Source organism: Aplysia californica, unplaced genomic scaffold, assembly GCF_000002075.1.
Source record: "Aplysia californica isolate F4 #8 unplaced genomic scaffold, AplCal3.0 scaffold00050, whole genome shotgun sequence".
Lineage (NCBI taxonomy): Eukaryota > Metazoa > Mollusca > Gastropoda > Aplysiida > Aplysiidae > Aplysia > Aplysia californica.
Genome location: NW_004797320.1, coordinates 815,091 through 823,995, shown reverse-complemented (window position 1 = coordinate 823,995; position 8,905 = coordinate 815,091). Strand labels below are relative to the sequence as shown.

Below are 8,905 nucleotides of genomic sequence, written 5' to 3'. Positions count from 1 at the left end.
AGACAGAGACAGAGACAGAGACAGAGACAGAGAGAGACAGAGAGAGGGGGAGAAGGAGAAAGAGTTGAAAAGGGTAGTGGTGAGGAGATTATGGGGACGGAGAATGGGATAGGATGGGAGCAGGGGCCCAGGTCTAGTGTGTAGGAGTGGGCTGTGGTCTGTATCAAGTGGGAGTGGGGGCCGGGGGAGGGTTTCTAAAGGGAGGTCTAGGGTTGGGAGTATAGGAAGGGGAGAGTGAGAGACAGAAAGAGTGCAGTTAGAGAGAAGGGTAAACGAGTAGAGGAGAGAGAGAGAGAGAGAGAGAGAGAGAGAGAGAGAGAGAGAGAGAGAGAGAGAGGACTCTCAGTTATAAATAGATGTATACATTAACAAAAAAACCACTTTTCAAACAGATCACACAGCAGAATCATTTTCCTTGGAGTTGGGCTATCCGGGTTATTTGATGGAGGAACCCTATTAAACTGCCAGCCCTGCTATTCCACCAACTTCATACTCGTCACTAGGGTGGTGGTTTAAAGAGCTGTGTCTGTATATTATTATGTGGTGTATGAGTATTTTTATCTTGAAGTCCTCGTTGAATAATTAGTTTACAATGATCAAAATTATGTGTGTAGAGCGTCTCAAACTTAAACTGGACAGAGTGATCAGAGAACAGGGGTTTCTTAGTCCTCAAAGTGTTGGCGACCAATTAAATCAGCTTTCCTGCTCTCTATGTTCTGTCGTCTGCTTTTGTCTCCCATTTTCTGCCCCACTTTCCCTTCCCCGTTGCCCTCTCCTCTGGGCTTCTGACTCATTCTGCAGCCTTTCTTCTGCTACTCCTTGGCTCCTTCTACTGCTGTTTTTCAGCAACACCCCTGATCTTATGGTAGGTAGGATCTACATCTAGTCTTCTCAGATAGGGGCAAAAATAAATTCAGAGATCTGTGTTCAAGTTGCACACGTTAAAGATCCCTTGGTGGTCCTCAAATCGATAAGAGTAGGCTTCGGCTTCCCCTCGAGCAAAACTCAAAATTCCTACTGAACTGAAAATGTTTAATGTGTCCCATGCGCTCATATGACCTTATGCAGTTATGAAAGCAGTAAAACACTTACTAGTCAAACAAAAAAACTTTCTAAAAATGTATAGGTTTGTGGCCTTTATTTACTTGGTTTGCCTGTTCTCAAGCATTATCCAACGTAAGATGGTGAGATCAAATAATTTCCCCTGACACTATGGGCCATTTGTTGGGCTCGGAGGTCATTATCCCAATTTTTATTATTATGTATTTTTTCTAAATTCTCACAAAAGTAGAATCTAGATCTAGATATAGAGTACTGTGCCCTTTTTTTTTGGTTAGTGTTTACGGTGCTCACAACTGCAGAAGGTTTAAATATGATTGCAGGACTCATTAAACATTTTCACTTTGGTTGGAATGTTGAATTTTGCCTGGGTGGCGGCTGAAGCCGACTCTGATTGGTTTTAGGACCACCAAGGGATCTTTAACATGTGCAACTTGCACGTGGGACCTCCAAGATTTTCTGCCCTTATCCGAGGAGTCTAGGTGTTAGATCTTACCTACCTAAGATCAGGGGTATAGCTGAAAGACAGCGGTAAGAAAGAGCCAAGGTTTAGCATAGAAAGGCTGCAGAGGAGGGGGCAAAGGGGAGGGGACAGAAATTGGAAATGACAGCAGACGACAGAGCCTGGCTAGAGAGCAGAAAAGGAGGTGAAAGGAGAAAATTTCAGAGAAGAAAATTTTCCGTCGTCAGATTTCGTAGAGGTGAACACCATAATCTCTAGACAACGAGAGACTCCAAATTTTGTTGAAAAGAGAGTACTGAAACAATGTAAATGTACGTTATGTTTGTGATTTAGTTTATCTGTTCTATAATTTCATTATTAGTATTAAGTCAGGTTTCTTCACAATTTCCTTATTGTTTATCTACAGCTAGATGAGCTCTTGCCTTCTTTATTTTTCCCATTTGACAGAGTGGAAATGTACCTGTCATCAAGGAAGTGAAAAGCCCTCCAGTTGATCAATCTGTGAGCAGTACAAGCGACGCCCTTCCTCCAACGTTGATTCCTAATTGTGATGTTGATATAGGAGGTTCAAATCCAGGGCAGGTTAGCCGCAGCTACAGTGAAGTCTCTGACATCAGCTCGGCTCTATCTCCCCTCGAGACAGAGGAGGCAAAAAATTCAGGCAGTGACCACAATCAGGAACCTTCGTCCAGTATGACAGCTCCTGATGCCCCTGTCCTCCACACGGCTTCGGACGTTGCTTCAAATCCCGTCCCCACTGCACCCACTCCAGAGATTGATGTTGGGGACTCTGCGATGGAGTTTAGCAAAGTAGAGGTACAGCAGAATCAAAGTCAATCATCACAGTTGCCAGCTGAAGGTCGTAGCACCTCCACAGGTCCAAGAAAAAAGAGCACAGAGTGAGTAATTCCCGTGTTTCTTGTTTGCAATGCTGGATATAAATTTATATATATTTTTTTTTTGCTTTGTGGAAGTTTTCCATCTCACGATAAATTTACATTTTTATGGGAGTTACTGAAAGACGATCAATCTTGTAGAGTTGTGATGGAAATGGGTGTGAAGTTTACTTTTGGTGCCATGAAATTACCCTCTAATAAGAATTCTTTAAGTGAAAGAAAGCATTTGGAAGAGTAAAACCTTAATGTGATCATCTTTTGTTGCCCCCCAAACTACTGTTAGTACAAGCCGTATTTCTGGTGTCTTGTTTGTGGAGTGTGAGGTTACCTTGATAAAACCTGACTGTGATTAATGCAAGTCCCAGCCCCTTCCCTGTTATCATTAATTTTTTTAATTATTTGGTCAGACTATCATATTAACTGAAGTCATGAGTAGTTCCGTCTGTTTGTGGTGATGTCGTAGGCTCTCATAATATTACAATGAACAGTCAGGGCCCATTCCCAAAAGTGAAGGTCATTCACCTTTATGATTTATTTGTCCATATTATCCCTTAACAGTGTTGGGGAGGAAAGGGGAGAACTGGGCAATAGTGTGCTTAATATCGTTCAGCAGTTTGTTTCCGCTGTGTTAAAGAAAGACATAGTTACTTTCACTTTAGTTTTAGTATCAGTGGCTTGAAATTTTATTATAATTTTGGAACTGAACATACAATGAGAAATGCACTTTTGAATGTTTCCTATCTTTGAGAGGAAGTGTTGGACTCTTAACATTAGAAGTATAAACTTATGATGGGTATTTTGTTCTCTACATCTCTTCACAATGAATGGCCAGGCTTTTCATTCTGAACTTTTACTCTAGACCCTCCAAAAAAGGAAATGCATCTAAAAAGAATGTGCGCAACGCTATCTCATCAACGGTAACAAATCGCTTCAGTGCTGGAAAGGAGAGTAAGAAGTCTTCTGGAAAGCGACGAAGGGATTCAGCAATCTCAAACAGTAAAGTTGAAAACACTGGTACTGCAGCACAATCTACAAATTTGCCTGGGTAGGTTATTGGTTTTCAAACAGATTTAGACTGTTGACTGAAGATTTATTTTCTTTGTTCAGTTACTGGACGATGTGAAATTCTTTTTGAAATGCCATGTTCTAATTTTATTATCTGTTGGAAATTGTAATTAAAAAAAAATTTGGATTTGTATTAAATATGTAAGCAGATGTACATATACTATCAAAGCAATTGGATGGTCATGGAACACATTTTAAACATTTTTAGTTTTTTTTTTCAATATTGTAGACTACATTAACTTATGTTTTGTGATCTTTTATGTCCTTTGAAGCACATGGAGGTTAATTCTCATCTTTGATCACTGTTGGTATTTCTTTCCATATTAGCCTGTAGAAGTGATGAGCTTGCCATTAAAGAACAACAATTTTTGTTTTATACCATATAGTGTCAATAATGGAGAATAAAAACCCTGCAAGAGATATTTAGTTAAAAGAGACCTGTTATAAATCAGTCTGCCACTAATTTGAAAGTTTTGTTTTTTAATTTAAATGTTTATTTTTGGTCTTTATGTTGTATTTTACAGCCACCATGACTATTGTGGGAGTATATTTGGAGGAAGCCCATACTTTCAAAGTTTAAGTGCACCAGGCCATGTGTCTCTCTCAAGCTTCTCAGCACAAGGTTTGAACAAATGTGCAATGTATACAGCTATTAACACTCAACAGTTTTTGTTTTTTTTCTTGGTGTTCTCTACACATGGAGGGTAACGTTTTTAATAAGGTGCTATAACTTCTCTATGTGAACAAAATGTCTTTAATTGCAAATGACAATTTTGGAAATTAAATGAACTCTTTCAATTGGACCATCGTGCAGTTCTACAAAATAATATATCTTGTACTAAAACAGAATATTATTCTAAAAAGTAATTACAACAAATATGGAACGTCAATTTATTCTAAAGAAGAAAAATTCATTTGATAAAAGAAATAAAAGTCAAGTTTATTACAGAAGACATGGCAATTGTTGTGTTACAGGTACAGTCTTCCATTTAACAAGTTAGAACTCAACACCATCCACATATTCTTTATCTTAACAGTCTTTTTGTTAGTCTTTGAAAAAATCCTTTTTTTTTTGAGATTTCAAACTTTCTAGAGCTATCCATGATACTTTAAAAGTATTGTGTGAAATTTCGGGTAAAAGTTTAATATTTCATTATAGTTTTTAATGTTTTTTTGCGGTTATGTTGCTATGGAGTCTTTTTTTCTCCTTTCAGATAACAGCTCCTTATCAAATGGAGCCCCAGTTCTTCTCCATCCACCCAAACATTTCCCTAGTCACCTCACTGGGTCTCCAAGACAGAACCAGGATCATTCTCAGTAAGTTTGTGTTTTTGCATTTTGATACAAGTGAGACTAAAGGTTCCTTAAGGCATATGAAAATTCATAGCTCAAAGTAAAACGGATAGTACTAGATGGCTTCCTGAGAGGAGAATAGTTTGGTATTAGTGTATGCAATTTTATTTCACTGTTTTCTTTTCCCTCTGTGTACTATGTCAAACTGAGCTTTGCCAAGAATTCAATCTGAAACCTCAAGGCCTCTAACCTTTGCTGTTAATGTTGAAATGGGGGGAGGAAAGAAAAATCATTATTTCATTAAAATTTTTTTGAGAATTCTCTGATTGGTATGTGGTGGGAGGAATTTTGTTTTGTCACTGTTACTCCTTTATCATGTGCCAGTGTTTGGGATTTTTTACTGAAAAAAAGTGAATTTATAAATGCAATGGGTGAATTGAAATAATCAGCTGAATGGCTGCCTAGTAGGCTGTTAAACTAGTCCTTGGAACAACAATGCTGACTATTGTCACCTCTATTTCTGCTGTAAGCTGACAAACCACCTTTTCTTCGTTCACAGCAGTTTCGAGATAAAGAAGCTTTTTGTCAGCGAAAACCATTTTAAAATACCGCTCTTGTAAAATTTGAATTCTAATTTATTAAAAAAACTAGTCACAGTTTCACTTTGATTTTTTCACACAACTGATCAAGCTTTTAATTTAACAAATAAAAAAATTTGGTGCCGAAATAAAATAAAAAAGGCGTTCTGTCAGCTTACGGCAGATTTGGGATCAGTTGCTGTCTATGGACGTGTAATGTGATTTTCTGGTGTTTAAAAAATGTCCATATAAAATCGGGATCTTCAGTTTCCAGAAAATCTGGTCCATGTTTTATCAGGAGGATTATTGTTGCTGATTACAGGGATACTGCATTTGTTTATGTCTTTGTGTTGTGTATTGTGTAACTTGTCTGACATCTTTGGGAAGCAGCTGTTTGCTTTTACGTAGGTCTACACTCCTGGAGGTGCAGGTGTTCTGTATTTTGGTCACTTCCAAAGGTGTGAAATACTGCCTTGGGCTTTGTGTTGATACAAAAAGGGTATTTTTGGTGTGCTTCGTGCGTATGTGTGAACATCAGGCTATGGAAAGTTTGTGTTGTGGCTTATGTTAATTACACAGAGTATATTTTTGCCAGGAGCAAGACTACGCACGTCAAGGCTTAAGTTTATGTATTTCCTGTTTTGCAGTCTGTCCATTTTGGTGGTTGAAAGTTGTTTAGGTAGGTCTTACTGGTTTACCATCCTGCAGTTATTAGTGTCTGTCCGTCTGTCTTTCTTGTAGCACAAAAATGTCTCTTTTTGTGTAACATAATTCTTCATCATTCTGTATTTAATCATCAGATTATAAATTGCCACCTTTTTTCAATTTCTTCCAGGGAGTTTCCTCTCACCATGGAGCATCTACTGGAACAGCAGTGGGAACAAGGGGCTCAATTTCTCATGGAACAAGGACAGCACTTTGACAGTGAGATTTACTATACTGAACTTCTCTCTTGTGATTTTGGGAACATAGAGCAAAATTGGATTGTCTTCCGCATACGTTGGTCAAAGTAATGAATACATATTCTTTGTTTTCATCGTCTTCTACTATTGCTAATTGTGATTAAAACAGATGTGATGTCACAGCGAGCTAAGGGCAAGTGTATACCCTGTGTAGCAGTTTTTCCCATTTTGGATTTCAGGCCACGCAAAAACAGCTACAATGTCAACGTTATTTCTTTAAATGCCATTGTTTTTGTGAGGAATTTCACAAAATAGCTTTTGACATTATAAAGTTTAGCCTATCTGCAATGATGTAGGTATATTCCGCACAGTGATCGAATACACACCTTTTTAAGAATAAACTCTCAAAGTAACAATTTTGTAACTTCTTCGTTTTTCCCACGATTTGTGAATGGAAGATTGCGAAGTGGAAATCAATCTTTCTTTTAATAGACTGCCAATTTTGGGGGTGTTTGAGTAATATTTAGATGTTTTGCAGCCCTTCGGATTGAGGCAAGTCAGAAAATCACAGTTCCATTTGGCAGGTTTTGGACTCGCTACCTACCAATCCTCTTTCCTTGATGAAAAACTCAACTGTCACGGAAGATATAGGAAATTTTGTTGTTTCATTGAATGCTCCAATTTCTTCTTGATGTGTAATGCATGTGACTGACATAAAAAACAGAGCTATAAGTGAGTATGTTCCCGGGGCTACCCCTGGCTTGGGCGAGTCCACTGCGTTTTCGCTCTACCAGTGTTGGGCGTTTGGTGTCTATGTTAATACTGATTGTAACAGGAACTCAAATTCTTTAGATGTCAGCAGCTTCCTTAAAAAAGAATTATTTTTCACACCTGACCATCGTGTACTTCATTATGTATTTTACATTTTCTTGAAATGGATATCAAGGGAATATGTTTTACTGCGTGAAACTCTCATTTAGTTTTTAGCATATTTAGTACTAAGTAGAATAAAAAATGACTGGTAACAACAAGGTACATTTAAGTTCCAGTAATAACTTTGATAAATTTTAATTTCTAAACCACTGCAACTGAGAAATCGTTGTCCGCTTGTGTTTTTTGCCATGAAGTGTTTTGACTAGATTAAATTGCTTTTAATGCATTATGAACTTTTGTTTCAGTTGCATCCCTCCTCAGCTGTCTGCATCGTTTAAAGGGAGAAAATCATGATCTGGAGGAGCAAGTGCGAGGACTTACCTCCAGGTTATTTCATTCTGTTCCTTTAATTTGTACCCCTTTGTGCTCTTTGAATAGATTTGAATATTTTTAGACTTCAGAATTTTATTTTGCTTCCAAGCTCTTTCATTTTGTGATTTATCAAGAAGTTTTGTCCCTTTTTTTTGTCTCATGATTGAAGTTTAACCACACTATTGTGCTTCCCAGGAAGCTAAGATTGTTTCTGAACATTTTACAGGTCTATCATGGTAATAGATTGTGAAGCTTACAGAGTGTACTTGTGAGTAGGGAGGGGCACTATAATTTATGCATACTAAATTGCAATCAATTTTTGTGCTTTTCTGCCTTTAATGCAATCTATAGAAGATGTTTTAGATTTTAACTTTTGAAATATAAGCTTATTCAGATATAACACTTACCAAGGAAAGTAGATACACTTTGAAACTCCTCTTTTACTTCTGATGTGGAAATGTCGTTGATGACATACAGGTAACGTGGACGACATTTGTTTTTTTTCCCAGATAAAAAATATCTGGGCTAGCAAACATCACACGTGTTAACATACTTATGTATGATTTCTTTGATACACTAAGGTTTTCATGCTTGTGGTCAATATGGGGAGTTTCTGAACATTCTCTTGGAAAAGTTGTCTTAAATCACACTCTGAAATTAAAGCAGCTTTTAAAAGTGACCTGCTGTGCAGTGCTTATTTCCACAACTTGTTCACCTGTTTGCTTTTTTGAAATGTTATCCAGGTGTGATTTATGATTTGATGTTAAAGGCCTGGGCATGTTGCTGTTGCATTATTTTAGAGGGTTAGCTTTTTAGTACGACAAGGATGATGATTGACTGGAAAAGATAATTGAATATTTCATTTGCTGGTTCAAAAGCAATATTAGCTTGTTAAAAATTATGTTTTGTCACCAGCATTAATAACTTTAAAAATATCATATTTTTACTCTTTTTTCTATGGTTGTGTACAGTAAGATTCCTCTTTTTTTTCCAGACGAGACCATTTGATTGCTGTCAATGCCCGTCTGTCTCTACCCCTGTCCCTCTATGATGGAAGTACCTCTACCAGCAAGAGTTCTTCTGTTGGTAGCCTTGAGGACATTTCGTCTCCTGATGATGTGCAGGTGAACTTTTTGTTTTTGGCTGTAATATGGTGAGGGATACTGATATAACATGAAAGTGGGTCATAATTAGAGTTGGGTCGGGCTTGCTAAATAGGTGTTCACGAGTAACGAATGGTTCACTGGAGCTACCCGCAAATGAGCGGACAGGTAACAAGTCTTCCACTTGTGAAGATTTGTTCGCTACTCACGGGCCGATGGGCGGACGGAGAGACTCTATACATTCGAGCGGGCGGACAGATGGATGGACAGACGGGGAACAACGCCTTCCATTGCATACTAC

General features: G+C 37.9%; 1 protein-coding gene across 3 annotated transcripts in view; it reads left to right on the top strand.

Moving 5' to 3' along the window:
• The window catches only part of LOC101857232 (protein AF-17), a 25,691-nt gene that overhangs the window by 10,504 nt on the left and 6,282 nt on the right, over positions 1–8,905 (top strand). For all 3 annotated transcript variants that reach the window (XM_005092651.3, XM_005092652.3, XM_013079394.2), the window contains 7 exons: positions 1,970–2,421; positions 3,278–3,463; positions 4,008–4,105; positions 4,698–4,800; positions 6,190–6,278; positions 7,435–7,516; positions 8,496–8,625. In XM_005092651.3, the coding sequence (XP_005092708.1) occupies positions 1,970–2,421; positions 3,278–3,463; positions 4,008–4,105; positions 4,698–4,800; positions 6,190–6,278; positions 7,435–7,516; positions 8,496–8,625 (1,140 nt within the window). The remainder of the gene's footprint in view (positions 1–1,969; positions 2,422–3,277; positions 3,464–4,007; positions 4,106–4,697; positions 4,801–6,189; positions 6,279–7,434; positions 7,517–8,495; positions 8,626–8,905) is intronic.